The sequence below is a fragment of the Vombatus ursinus genome, unplaced genomic scaffold, assembly GCF_900497805.2.
Source record: "Vombatus ursinus unplaced genomic scaffold, bare-nosed wombat genome assembly UNPS02014807.1, whole genome shotgun sequence".
NCBI lineage: Eukaryota > Metazoa > Chordata > Mammalia > Diprotodontia > Vombatidae > Vombatus > Vombatus ursinus.
The window spans coordinates 32,633,184-32,648,545 of NW_020954585.1; the positions used below are offsets into that span (position 1 = coordinate 32,633,184).

Consider the following 15,362-nt stretch of genomic DNA (forward strand, 5'->3'; position numbering starts at 1 on the left):
ACATCCATGATTGATAATGAGTGCTTTGTACTGCATGTCTTTAAATTTATTTCATTTCTGTGAAGTACAAAGGGAAGACGCAAATGACTAGCTGAGGATACACAGAAATTAACTGAGACAGAAGGCTATATGTTGGTACAGAAAAGTAAGAGAAGCCTCTAACTTGGGGGCTCTGAGCTGTTATAATTTTTATTAATCTTCGATAAATTTCCCAAAAGGCAGAATTTCAACTGGATTGAGGGCTTTTCCTCTACCTCTTCAGCTAAACAAATAAGGTTCCTTTGAACTCAACCAACTTAGCTAAATCTCCATCTATGATGTACAGAAGATAGGATAGGTGGAGGTGTGGACCAAATCATTGCCCTTGAGCTAACCAGTGGGAAGAAAAATGTATGGTCCTAGAGGATTTAGCTCCTCCCCAAATTCATGCATGAGGAGGAAGTAAAAAAGCAAGTGCTTAGGTAGCTTAATTTAAAAAAAAAATATTGATCCTACTATCTCTTATTAAAGTTCAATCTTTCTTCCCTTTCACAGCCAAACTCAAAAAAAAAAAAAATGACTACACTCATTACTTTCATTTTCTCAGTCACTCCTCAACCACTTGCTATCTGGTTTCTGACATCATTTCTCAACTGAAACTGCTCTCTCCAAGGCTACTAAAAAATTAATGGCCTCAGTTCTTATCCGTGACCTCTGTTAATATCTGATATTGTTAGCCACTCTTTCCTCCTGTGTACTTTCCTCCCTGGGTTTTCACATCACTGCTCTATCTTGATTCTCCAACTTGTCTGACTGATTCTTCTCAAATGCCTCTATTAGTTTACCATTCATTTTCTACCCCCAGCTTTGGATATTCCCCAAGGCTCCAATCTTGGATCCTTTTCTTGCCTCTCTCTACATTCTCTCTCTTAGTGATCTCATCAATTCCCATGGGTTTGCCTAAGATTAGGAAAGAACACATACACACACACACACACACACACACACACACAGGCAGAAGAGGCCATGTGCTCATAGATTCTTTGGACCACATTGAAAGAGTTTACATCCTTCACAACTGGAAAACGAGCCTCAAAGAGATCATTAGTTTGACTTTTATAATATCCCTAAGATCTTCTGAATCAGCAAAGGGATTGTTCATCACACAATGCCAATATCAGGATCTCCATGCCAAAACCACCCCTCTCTTTTTACTATTAGGAGGCACCCTGTTTTCCAGAGCTAAGGACCAGCAATCAAACTGTGCCCTGAACTTGGCATAACAACAATCCTTTGCGTTCACCCTCTGGATGAACTCAACTGCAGCAAAATACTAGAATTGTTTCACACCAGCACCAGGTGGTCTCTAAGCTCCAACTGAGCTCCTGCAGCACCCACATTCTGGTCATGAAGTCCTGTTGTGAACCAAACTTGTCTCATTGTTTCTGTTGCTCCTCTTTGCTAGGGTTACAGCTCGCTGCAGAGCCACTACTTTATGTATTGACATTTGCCCAAACTAAAGCGGTCTCCTCAGCATCAAAGGAGGCCCTAGCACACGTGTCTAGTTTCCCTTCTCCAACAGAATAAAGAAAGTTTTTTTTGCTTATGACTACTATTAGTTCTTTGTTTTTATTTTATTTTACTTTTCAGAGTTAACTATGGTTATGATAACCCTGTGTGAGCTCTTTAGTATTTTCAGTCAACAGTGGTTGCATAATCTCTGTGACTCTTTGGTCATTTGTTTTCAGAGTTGACACCAGCTACCTAGTCTCACATGACAGTAGACACCTCTTACCTAGCCCAGTCTCCACACAATCCTGCAAAACCACCTGGCAAGGAAAATCTGTGTATGTGTCAAGGAATGACCCCTATAGGCTAGAATTTGTTATTTGTCCTTCATTCTCAAAGACGACCAATGACATCATGACAGTGATGTCTTGACTTGCGAGTGAATTGGATTTAAGTGAGGCAGAGCTGCTCAAAGTCACCAGGGGCCTCATTCTCTCCTCTAGTCTTTGAAGTTCACTGGCAGGAAAAAATTCAGGACAACTGATCATGGCCCAGGATGAAGCAGATAATCTTGGTCTTTCTCAGTTAAGGTCTTTCTCTGGCTTCAGTATGTCTAAGGCAATACCCATTCAATGACTAAGGCCTAGGTTAGAATTTAAACAAAAGATGACCTACTTTACCATCACAAAAATATCAATCTGGGAGGGGGAAGGGCCTAAAAGTTTCTGGCCAGAACAGAAAACAGTTGCTATTTGCATACATTCTAAGCCATCAGACCCTAAACAATGAGTCATAGAGGCTTGGGCTGGGGTCTATTATTGGTCCTTTAATGAAAGCCAGAATAATTTGGGGTTTAAAGGCATAGTCAAGTTGCTCCATTTGAAACACAATGAGCTAGTCCAGAGAAACCCTGGACTTCTTTAGAAACTTTTTTTAAACCTGTTTTTCAGAGCTATATTTCAAGAAATCATAAATGAAAATTGAACAGGACAAGAAGTAAATTGTCCCAGCTTTTAGAAAAAATCTCTAGCCCCCAAATCCCCAAATATCTTACCAAATATAAGCAACCCAAAATTATATTCCTATGGACAGAGCACCCACATGTAAGGATATGGAGCCCCAAGTGAAAAGAGGGACCACATGTGGCAAGGGGCTATAGTTGTGTGTGGCAGCCACCTTTGCCCCTCACCCCAAAAAGAATTTGGGTCCCATTTGTTTATGGGCCCCAGAAAACCCTTAAACTTTCCCTGAACTCACTTACTTGGTCAAAGAAGTCTCAAGAGGTTGCCTGAGGCTATCATCCTGGCTCTTCCTTAACCTGGGCCCTATCTCCCAGTTCTTTGATCCCCTAATTAAGCCTAGTCCTCTATTGTCTATTAATGGCCTAATAACCCTGGGTTCCCATCCTTGATCTTATCTAGACTCCATTCAACCTCTTCCTTATCTTCTAGGCCCTATCTTCCAGTTCTGTTACCCTAATAAGGCCTAGCCCTCCATTCTCTATTCCCAGATGACCCCATTCAACCTCCCAGACACTTCCATAAGGATTCTCCCAGGACCCTTCCCCCCAGTCACCCCAGCCTCAAGATCTCCTTTCAGTCCCTCCTCCAGTTACCCCAAACTACTTGGCTGTATATAAGATCCATCCTGGCTACCATTTAGGGGCTGAGACTTTCTCATGCCTGCTCATCCTTACGAGCATCACAAATGTTCAGACTCCTTAAGAGTCTGACCTGTATGGCTCATCGTTAATAAACCTTGTCTTTGGCTGAAAGAAGGCTTGGGTTGAATTCATTCCTGATCTGCGTGTCATGATTTTGGGGTCCCAGCACCCCTAACATCTAAACCTCAACAGCTGCAAGGGAACCAGAACAGACATCTCTAGATAGGCTAGTTCACTTATTACACAGCTACTAACTATGATTTTTACCTTTCTTTTGCAATCTTCTCCTTGTTGAAATACTTTGAAAATTCATTCCTGAGTGCCTTTAAATCTGTGGCTCCTCCAGCACACATTTGTTCCATATATATTCGGTCAGTTATAGCCATTCCTACTGACTTCATCCTCTCAAGCACCATCACCACATCCCACATAGTAAATTGGGTTCTGTAGCATGCTGGTAGGGTAGAGTTCTAATATGGTAGTTTCATTATTACTAATGAATTAGAGTAGATCATTATAAAAAACCCAACAGCTCTTTTTGATTCATAGGTCTATGAATTTTCCCTTCTTGCCATCTATACCTAGGAGATAAGTTCTTCACTTTTATTGTGTCATGAATCCCTTTGGCAGTCTGGTGAAGCCCTGTAAACCTCTTCTCATAATTTTTTTAATGTATAAAATATATAAATTACAAAGGAAACCAATTACATTGAAATATATATGCGAATTAAAAAGTCCACAGACCTCAGATCAAGATCCTCTGATCGTGAATAATGTAAACTTCTTGAGGGCAAAGACTGTCTCACTTTCATATTTGAATCTCCAGTGCCTATTATGGTGCCTGGTATATAGTTGGTCCTTAATAAATATATATTGATTGAGACAAATGTTTAGTTGAAATCTCTTGTAAAGTTTGCCATTTTCTCCTTAAACATTTTTCAAGTTTTCTGGGTCTTTTTTGGCTTCCATGTAATTGTTTCTAGTCAGTGAAACTTTTCGAGGAGATAGTGATATTTATAGTCAATGCCTGCTTTTTCCCATTTTCCATTTTTGGAATCAATAGCTTATTCAAATAAATGTTTTGTCCAAGCTTTCAAGTATCCACATAACATTATGGGCAGCACTCAGAACTAAGGCAGTATCAGCAATGCAACCAGAAATATCTCTAAAAGGATGTCTTCAGACTTAGCCCATACCAGCAAAATGAGCTCCCATAGCTGGTGATGGCATCAATCACTGTCACAAGATATGAGCCCACACAGAAATATGTCCATTTCTGACTGACTCTCTCATAATCAATGTATTAGGAAGGAGACAGAGACTTACATCCATCAGGGAAATTTCTCCTCAGGAATCTAGATGGTTCTCAAATCTACTTATCCAGCCTAAACCTTTCTCCTGACCTCGTTTCACATCTCCAACTACCTATTTGATTCTTGAATTGGACACCCTCTAGATAAATGTAACTCAACATATCTAAAACGAAACTCATTATCTTTTCCCTAAAACCTTCCCTTTTTCCTAATTTCCCTATGTGGTCTTCAACTCCTCACTCTTTCATTCCTCCATTCAACCTGTTGTCAAGTCTTGTTGATTCTACATTTGCAGTATCTCTTGTATATTCTCTCTTCTCTCCTCTGACACTATTACTACTATGGGGCAGGACCCCAGTACCTCAGACCTGGACTATTGCAATAGCCTGTTGGTTGGTCTCCCTGTCTCATATCTTTCCCTACTTAATCCATCCTCCATTCAGCTTCCAAAGTGATCTTCCTAAAGTGCAGGTCTGAATATTTTACTCTTGTACTTGATAAACTCCATTGTCTTTCTATTACTTCCAGGACAAAATATAAAATCCTTTGGCTTTTAAAAGGACTAAATATAAAATATTCTGTTTGGCACTTAAAGTCTTTTACAACCTATTCTCTTCTTATTTTTCCCAGCTTCTTATACTCTACTCTCTTCCTCATACTTTCTACAATCCAGTGAATCTGGTCTCATTGCTTTCCATAAATAGGATGCTCAATCCCTTAACGTGGTACCTTTTCACTGGTTGTCCCCCATGCCTGGGATACTTTCTCCTTGTCTCTGCTTCCTGATTTCCTTGGAGTCTTTTAAGTCTCAGCTAAAATCCTACCTTTGGCAAGAAGCCTTTCTCAATTACCTTCAATGCCAGTGCCTTCCCTCTGAGACTATCTCCTATTTACTCTGTATATATCTTGTATGTGCATACTTATTTGCATGTTGTCACCCTCATTAGAATGTGAACTCTTTGAAGGCAGGACCTATTTTTGCCTTTCTCTGGTGCTTAGGACAGTGCCTAGCAGCACTTCATTAATGCTTTTTGACTTATTAACATATCCTGGGGGTTTGCCCATATCTGACTCTCACTCTGCAAACAATCTTAAACACCTTAAAGGCACAAATTTCAATCAGCATAGTTATCTACAGGCAAATAGTTAAAAGCCCAGTCTCTGCTTTAAATATATCATCTGATTTTAACCATGCATCCTGCTGCAAAGGCAGTGAAATGTATTCCAAACAACACTAGCTCCTGTTTTCCCAGTCTTAGTGATGACCAAGCCACTTACTACTTACTCAGCTGCTTGCTCTAGGTATAATGCTAAAATCTTCCTTCATAGCAGAGCTGAAATTAGTTCCTCTTTTATAATTCTGACACTTTCCTCTTTCAGGGAGGATAATGTAATTTGTCCTCTTAACCAACACACTGGGGTGAATTGGCTCTATGGCAAGAGTATAGGTTTCTCTATCTCTCATCATGTCATACAAATTAACGATTTTCCTTAGTGTCAGCTGTCCCATGCTACTAAAAACCTGCAAAGCAGATCATAGAGCTGTTGTGGCTATAGTCTCTCCCCATGGATATTCTCTCTTGCTCTTCTCTTGAAATAGTAATGTGTTCATAGGTGATCCAATTATTTTTTCTCTTTGTACTTTCAAGATTCTACTAAGACATATACTGCATCTTGCTGAACCTTTGTTTTTTGTGACTTTTCTGCATGGTATACAGACTTGAATTCCTTAAAGTAAAATTTTTATACCTTTTATTTTTACATCATCTGTATCACCCAATGTATCTCTCTTAACCTTCCCCACCCCCTGCCCAGAGATAAAAGAGTAATACACTGAAAAAAATCTGATGTCTGTAGTATTCCATACCCACTGGCCCTTACCTCTCTAAAGGACAGAGGTGCCTTCTCATGCTTTTTCTTTAGCTCTAATCTTGCTCATTATAATGTCATAGAATTCAGGTTTAATTGATTTGTTCTTTCCATTTATATTGTTGTAGTCATTCTATATACTGTTTTGTTTGTTCAGCTTACTTGATATTAAAACATCAATTCATATAAGCTCTCTCATGCTTCCCAGCATTCATTACATGTACAAAATTGTGCTATTCCTTTCACATATTATAATTTATTTAGCCATTTTTTAGTTGATGGGCTTTATTTCCAATTCTTTTGCTACCACTGGAGAGTTTTCTTGTCCCTGCTTGGTTCCCCTATCCACCAGCCATGGTCTCTGTCTTCCTGGGAGCCCCATGGGAAATATTATTCCTTTTGGAGGACACTGCTAGGGGACAACTCTCCTTCTCCCCAGGGAGCTAGGCAGACAATTTCACTTCCTGTGGCCAAAAGCAAGCATTCACTTTCCAACAATACCACTCCTCATTCCTTCAAACCCTCTCAGGGAAGGAGCAGTCCAATGACTATGGTCAGCAGTATGAGAAGGTCCTATCATTTTGTGTTAGTTTGTTTGTTTTTTAAATCACTGATCTCTTTAAGGTATGCCTGATAAAAGAATCTCTAGGTCAAAGGGCATGGACATTTTAGTCACTTCTTTTTTAGTATAATTCCAAATTGCTTCACAGAATGATTGGCCTAATTCACAGATCCAAAATGCGTCTTTCTACAACCATCCCAAATTGATTATTCACATCTTTTTTGTCCCCAGCGTTGTCAATTTGCTAGGTACAAGGTGAAACCTCAGAGACCTTTTGATTTTTATTTCTCTTATTAGTAATTTGGAAAAAATTTCATAAGTATGTTGGCAATTCTTATGAAAACTATTCAAATTCATTGTTTTTTGCCAATGTTTTACACATGTTGTGGCTATTTTAAATGAGACTTTCCTGTTTTCTTCTCTTGGCTTTTGCTACTACTATCTAGAAATGTTCTTGATTTTTGTGGGTTGCTTTTAAATCCTACTAATTTACTGAATCTAGTATATCAATTAATTTCTTTGCTGATTCTCTATAATTCACTAGAACCAACACATCAGCAGCAAATATTGATAGTTTTGTCACCTTTGCCTACCTTTATGTCTTTAATTTCTTTTTGTCTTATTACTATTGTTAATATTTCCAGAAAGATGTCAAAAATCACTGGGAAAAGAGCCTGTTTCTTTTATTCTTGTCCTTAAATCTTAAAGTTATGTCCATAATCAGTCATTTCCAAATGAAAAAAATCTATAGAAACTACTTTATTAACTATTAAAATAAGTTAAAATAAGTATAAAAATAAGATATATAAAAGTGTCAATTATTATTATTGTTATAGTCAATTTCTGCGATGTCACTTGGTGCTCATCACATCCTATGACTCCCCAACTCTTGAAGATCTCTATTGCCACTTATAGAGAGCTTCTCTTCACAAGGGTAATATAATTTGTAGGAGGCTGTGCAGCTGAAACTCCTCATCCAGGGTAAGCAAGATAAGGCTAGTCTTACATTATGGAATAAAAGCACGGATATTTGCAAAATGGCAACGCTCTTCAGTTTTCTGTTAAACTCAAACACTATGCATTTTCCTAGCATCTAAAACTTTTGTCTGACCTTATACCTTTTCTTTTTCATTATTCCTTGAGCTCTTTTGATCTTGTTCTAACCCACAGTTTTAATCTGGCCAGCCTGAGGCATCTTCTGCTATAAGTTTGTCCTGCTCTCCATTTTCATGAAGCCTCAGCTTACATCATAGAAACTCCCAGACTCAAATGGCGGTAGGCACAATCTGGCGTTATACTAACTTATTAAAAGTGAGAACAACACATAAAAATATCTATTATATGAAACAGAACATAACAAGTGCATAAGAGAGCTACAATCACTGAAAATTTTCAGGCATCTTCAAGTGGGTGGATCAAGGAAGTTTTATCATGGAAATTATTTCTTACAACTGAATCTTGAAGAGTAGAGTTTCAATAGGTATTGATGGGGCAGAAAACATTTCAGGCATAGGAAATAGTGTAAGCAAAAGCTGAGAGGGGAGAAAATGTAGGATATACTGTGATTCAATTTGACTGGAGCCAAATTGGATGTATTGGCGGAGGGAGTTTGGAGTTGGATAAAGAAAGAGGGAAGATTGGTAGTAGTTTTAGAAAAGGTTAGAAAGGTAGGGTGACTTGATTGTGTGGGTAGTCAGTATCACCAGGAAATAAGGGTAAAGTATGCAATAAGAAATCATTGAAAGATTTTGAATATAACAAGTGATATCAGATCTGTGCCTAAGAAAGATTGTTTTGGTAACAATGTGGAAGAAGGAGAAGAAAGACTGTTTCAGAAGCTATGCTAGTTGAGCTGAAGGCAATGAAGACGTCTTGTATTATACAAAAACACCTACAAGACAAAGAAGTATATTTTAGGTTCAGAATGGTAGATACAAGTGAATGGTAGAAAAGAATACACTTGGCTATGATCAGGTAAGGCATCACAGAAAAAGATTTGTTAGTGGGAGCACTATGTTATTGAAGTCAAGGTCACTTTCCTGTATGCAATTAACTTCCAAAAGTGAAGTGAGGATGCATATTAATAAGAAAAGGTAATGACAGGTAGCTATCTGTGTTAGCATCTGATTCACCTCCTAGGTTATAAGCTCCTATCTTAAATGCTTGTTGATTGATGTAGGATAGTAGTGTCATTTAAAAAAAAAAATGTCAGATTGCATTCCCGTATTCAGCCCTCCTACAAACAAGGGAGCTGAGAAAGTATATCACATCTTTGTGATAGATAAGACATTGTAGACTTGAAGGAGTTGCTCTGCAAATCTACCACCCCTACTTACAAAATCTCAATGTGCATGATTAGGTCAGTAAAATCAACTTTATATACAAGGCACACTGCATTTGTAATGCACTGACATGAATCTTAAGGGTTCAAATAGATTATTCTAGTACATATCATTCCACATAATTGTTATAGAAACTCTTTTAACTGTTGTTCACTTCAAAAAATTAGTGTAATCATCACCTTATAAATGACACTGAAAATTCCAAATTCACTTTCTCCTCCTGGTACCCCTCCCACCAATTCCACAACTGCACTGTATTTGGGGAAGTGTCAGAAAGGCTGGTTGACAAATTCAGTTCTTCACAGGGTTAACTTTATAAAAAGAGACAAATTAAATTACTTAACATCTTGAAAAAAAAAGTTCCATGTATATGGCAGGTGACCTGGTAGTAAACCCAGATAAGCTAACTCCTACTCCTGTTCCTTCCTGCTCCCCAGAGGCCCAAGTAGATTATAGATTTATGGAAAGGAGGAAGTTTTGGGGCCATAGAAGAAGAGATGGAGGCACAAGGAGGTTAAGTGATTTGCCCAGGGTCACACGTCTAGTAAGTCACAGGCCATCCCTACTCCTTACTCCTCCCCCCCCTTCCCCCCACAAGCTGCTGCTGCTCTGTCCTGGGCAAGTCTTAGCTGCGACCTTTTTTTTTTTTTTTTAAACACATTTAAACTAAAATGCTACCCTACATGGGGGACCTCGGCCAAGTCGCCATCCAATCTCGCCCTATTCCCCAAATCTCTGATCCTTAAATCCCAATTCCATTCGTCAAGTGAAACTCGGCATCCAGGAACCCTCCAGCCTTTTGCTTAAAGGCGGTTAGGTGGCACAATGTATCCACTGAGCGCCCGACCTGAAGTCAGGAAGACCCGAGCTCAAATTCGACCTCAAACACTTACTAGCGGTGTGGCGTGACCCTGGGCAAGTCACCTAACCCCATTTGCCTCAGTTTCCTTATCTGTAAAATGAGCTGGAGAAGGAAATGGCAAACCACCCCAGAATCGTTGCGAAGAAAAAGATAGGGTCACGAAGAGTCGGACACGACTGAAACAACTCGACAATAAAATAATTTAAATGGAGCCAATTAACAGAAAAAACCGGAAAAATCATACAACACAACTTGAAATAATAATCCCGCACACCTAATATACCAAACGAACTAGAGGAACAAGCCACGTCACCACATTGCGCCGGAAGTTATGCACCACAACCCCTAATTTCCGGTCTTTCCCGGAACCCTTTTCACCGGCTCGCTTAGGTCGGTCTGGAAATCACTGAGCTTGGGACTACAGAGCTTCCGTAGTCAGGCGGGCCCGCTGCGCATGCGTGCTGGTGTCTCGGTGGGTTTTCCCAGGGAGCGTGCCGGGGCCGTGCCGGTGAGGCGGCATGTCAGCGGGAACATCGGACTCCGCGCCATCGTCCTCAGCGGTGGCTGCGCCCGGCTTTGGGGGCTTCGCTATGGCTCAGACGGGGATCCTAAACCTCAATAACGAGGTGAGTGCCGAGGGGTCCGCGTTCACTGCGTGGTGGACGAAGAGCTGGCCGGAACAGCCTCCTTTCTCCGGGGACCCTTGCGGTGCGCTGGGGGCCCAGGGTCTGTGCCGGAGGTGAGGTTCCTCAGTTTCCTTTTATGTAAAATGAGGGCGCCGGACCAGATGACCTCCGAGGTCTCTTCTAGGTCTAGGCTCTTCCGAGCGGGAGCGGCCGGCGCGTTCTCTCTTCTCCCGGATGCGGGGGGGTTTGCGGGGTGTCCCCAGTCTCGGGGCCGTGATGGGGAGGGGGCGCTGGGGGCCGTCCTTGGTCCTGGGAGTGCCCGGTTCCTGGTGACGGAACCGGGAAAGAGGTGACTGCCTGAACGCAGGAGGAAGAAGGGGCCGGAGTGACCTGGAGACCGATGGGGAAAGAAATGAATGGCACCTGGCCCAGGTGAGGTGTAATTGTCCACCACCCTTAAAGTATGAACCCCGGAGACTATGAACCGCGTCTCCCCTAACTTTCTGTTTCCGTCGGCACCCTAGTACAGCACTCTGCATGCTGGAGCTATCTGATCATGCAAAACCCCTCGAGAAAGTCATCCACACTAGGTGACTCCTCTTCTCTCTCGATTCTAAACCCTTTAAAATCAGGATTCGACTTCACATTCAACTGAAATCGCCGTCTTCAAAATTACTACGATCTCTTATTTTTACAGGGGTCTCCCTGTGGGGAAACTTTAAGTCTTGGAGAGTTATCTGAAGCGACTTGTCCAAGGTCATGAAGCCATTACGTGGCAGAGGCTTGCTCTGCTCTCCCAATCTTCTATGCCTTACTGCCTCTCCCCTAGGGTCTAAAGGATATAAATATTAACATGATATAGGTTATCGAACAGGATTTTTTAATGTAATACTTTATGTGTCACTTCTGGCATAGGGAAATAATTTGACACTGGTGATAACTTCTCCCTCGATGCATATTTCTTGCTAATAATGAAAAAAAAAAGTTTTTCATTCTTTAGGGATGAGGGGGAGAGAAACATTTAAACTAAAAAAGGCAAACCTATTGAGTATGTCATTTTTAACACCATAAATGTATGGCAATACAAAATAGACATGGTGTTTTCATTTGTTTAGCCTGGTAAAACATCAGGGTCTGCCAAGGGATTTATTATCATACGATCATAGATCTAGAGCTGGAAGTGACCTTTAAAGCCATCTAGCCCAACCCCCTCATTTAACAGATGAGGAAACTGAGACTTGGTGAAATGAGAAAAGAAGACATATCAGTAATACTTGTTCCCTTTGCCAGACATTCTCTCAACACTATTTACCATCATGCTGTTTCCCCCTCTTCAAGAATGTACAGTGACCTATTGCAAAACTCTCTTTAATGCCCTCTATAAGAGCTCTTCATTCTACCTTTCCAGCTTTCCCCCTACCCATCGGTGACCCTCAGGATGATGTCCAGCCCGTTCTCCTCTCTCTCTATACTTATTCATTTGGTGATCTCATCAGCTCCCATGGATTTAATTACAATTTCTTTGCTAATGATTCTCAAGTCTACTTATACAGCCCCAAATTCTCTGCTGACCTCCAACCTCCCATTTCCATTTGCCTTTCAGACAACTTGAACTGGATGTCCAGAGGACACCTTAAACTCAACATGTCCAAAACTGAATTCATTTTTCATTGTAAACCCCAAGCCCCCCATTACTGTAGAGGGCAACAGCATCCTACCAGTCACTCATGCTCACAATCTAGGAGTCATCTGGTACTCCTCACTATCTCTGCTCTGTCCCTTCCCTCCCCCCATGTCTAATCTGGTGCCAAGGCCTATCAATTTCACCTTTGTAACCTCTCTTTCTCTGACACTGCCACCTCTCTAGTTCAGGCCATCCATCACCTCACACCTGGACTATTGTAATAGCCTACTGATGGATCTATATGTCTCGAGTTTCTTCCCACTACAATCCATCCTCCATTCAGCCACTAAAGTGATTTTCCTAAAGGGCAGGTCCAACCATGTCACTCAGTAAACTCCTGTGGGTGTCAGTTGCCTCCAGGATCAAATACAAAATGATCTGTTTAGCATTCAGACTCTTCCTAACCTAGCCTTTCCTACTTTCCAGTCTTCTTACATCTTACTTCCTGACACCTGTTCTTCAGTCCAGTGACACTGACCTCCTGGCTGTTCCATTAACAAGACACTCCACCTCTAGGCACTGGCATTTTCTTTGGCTGTCATTGCATGAAACACTTTCCCTCTTCTCCTCTCACTACTGATGTCCCTGGCTTCCTTTAAGTCCCAGCTGAAATCCCATCTTTTGCAGGAAGCATTCCCCAACCTCTCTTGGTTCTAACGCCTTTCCTCTGTCAGTCACTTCCTGACACTCCTCCTTTAGATTGTAAGCTCCTTGAGGACAGTGACTGTATTTTGTCTTTTTTTGTATCCTCTGTGTTTAGCACAATGCCTGGCTCATAGAGACACTTAATAAGTGTTCATTATTTGGTTGATTTTCTGCACTATACTACCTGTTATATTCAAATAGATCCCTCATTGTATCTCTTACACAGTCGACTCATTTCTGTAACCTTTTACTGGTGCTATTTTATCTACTAGGAATACCTTTCCCAAAACTTCTACTTAAATTAATTTTGTTCATTCTTCTAGGTTCACTTTGAAATATATGAGACATGATCCCTGTTCTAAGGGAATTTATACTCTAATTGGGGAGATAAAACATAAACATTAGAATATATATTTCTAGTTGGAAGGGCCTGTAGACTTACTTAATCCATTTTTGTGATGAAAAAATAGAGACCCAGAGAACATCAGTGGCTTATCCAAGATCACGCAAGGTAGTAACAGACCTGGGACCTATACTAGACTAGTCTTTTACTTTGAATTCATTATTTTTTCCTGGAACTCTCCCTCTGAAAGTCATTGTAGTTTAGATCATAGAACATTAGAACTGGGAAAGGGCCTAGAGGTTGTTTAGTCTATCCCCTTCAATTTGTGTGTGGAAAAAATGAGGCACAGGGCCATATTCTGATCAACACAAAATAATCATTTCTTAAGGGTTCACTAAATTAGCCAGGCATTGTGATAAGTGCTGAGGATAAAAAGACAAAAAATAAAAAATCCCTACTTCAAGGAGAAATGGGGGGGGTTGGAGTGGGGATATTGGAGACATTATCTACAGTAATAAATACATGCAAAACAAATACAAGGCAATTGATTTTTATTATTGGCCACTACTCTGAAGTTGTGCCATTTTTGTTTATTTCCAAATTTATTCATTCAGCACTGTTGGGGATAGGGCAGCTAGGTGGTACAGTGGATAATGTTGAACTTGGAGTCAGGAAGAATGGACTTCAGATCTTGACGTAGACATTAATTGTGTGACCTTGGGCAAGTGATTTAACCTCTATCAGCCTCAGTTTCCTCATCTTTAAATGAGGATAAAAATAGTATTTACCTCAGGATTGTTTTGAGGATATAAGATAACATATAAAGTGTTGTGTGAGCTTTAAAATGCTATATAAATAGCTTTAAAATGCTATATAAATGCCAGCTATAATTAGAAATCTGACTTGTGAATAAATGTTATATTATTGTATTTAGAGAAATGAAAAGCAGGGATCATGAAAATCTGCATATAGTTTCTCAAAATCCTAACTTATAGATGTAGTCTTCTCTTCACCAAATTCCTTACCAGAAAATTAAAAACATATCCATAACTCGCATATGAGGCTTTCGAAACACTTTCCTGTTAACCTTATAAGTAGTGCAATTCTTATTACGTCTTGGTTACAAGAGAAGATACAGAGACTCAGAGAGGTAAAATGCCACCTGTGGTTATTATGCATGCTTCCGTGAAGTAGGGATTATGTAATTATGCAATTATTAATGACCCCACACTGATTTTGAATTCTGATAGTGAAACCTTTTCCATTAGGACTTGATGCCTTTCTTTGCTCAAGGTAGGAGTTTAGTGTAAACCTAACTTCATTGAGCCACAGAATATTTGGACTTGAGCTTGGGGCTCTGCTACATAAATCTTGACCTTAGAAAAAACAGTTCATCCTTGAGCACATAATTTAATGTTTCTGAGCCTCAGTTTTCTCATTTGTAAGATAAGGGGACTAGATGTTCCCCAAGGAAAGGTCCAGTGCCAAAATTTCATGATTTACCTCACAAAGGTAATAGATATTGTGCTTTGTTACCGTAAACGCTGTAAATCCTAAGTTGCTTTTACCTGTTATGATGCATGCTTTTGCCAACTAATAAATATAAAAATTTCCTTTGGGCATATTGTAGTTTATCCTAAGTGAAGATGTTAATGATAAGTGTAGGAACAGAAAAAGGAACTGAAAAAATGAAACTGAAATAACAATTATTTCACTTAACATAGTCTTTTTTCCATTTGTGATGATTTCTGGGCTGCTGGTGTTTCTACAAGATCATGAAATGAAGACTAGTTTTAGTTTAAAAAAAAGTAGGGGGGGTATTGAGGTTCCTATTCATATATTAAATTTAAAACTCCTTTGAACTGTTAAAACAGAAGAAATTCCAGGTCCAAAAAGGGGGACCTAGAATGAGCCAGAGTCCAATCACAGTTTACAAAGATTATAATTGCATTTATTGCCTAAGAT

General features: G+C 40.1%; 1 protein-coding gene across 2 annotated transcripts in view; it reads left to right on the forward strand.

The window, feature by feature from the left end:
- The first annotated feature begins 10,574 nt into the window (after positions 1-10,574).
- SRFBP1 (serum response factor binding protein 1) overlaps positions 10,575-15,362 on the forward strand; it is a 102,225-nt gene continuing 97,437 nt past the window's right edge. Inside the window, exon 1 of one of the 2 annotated variants that reach the window (XM_027875127.1) lies at positions 10,575-10,725. In XM_027875127.1, coding sequence (XP_027730928.1) covers positions 10,618-10,725 — 108 coding nt within the window. In that variant the 5' untranslated portion in view covers positions 10,575-10,617. The remainder of the gene's footprint in view (positions 10,726-15,362) is intronic. The other variant, XM_027875128.1, reaches the window with a different exon arrangement.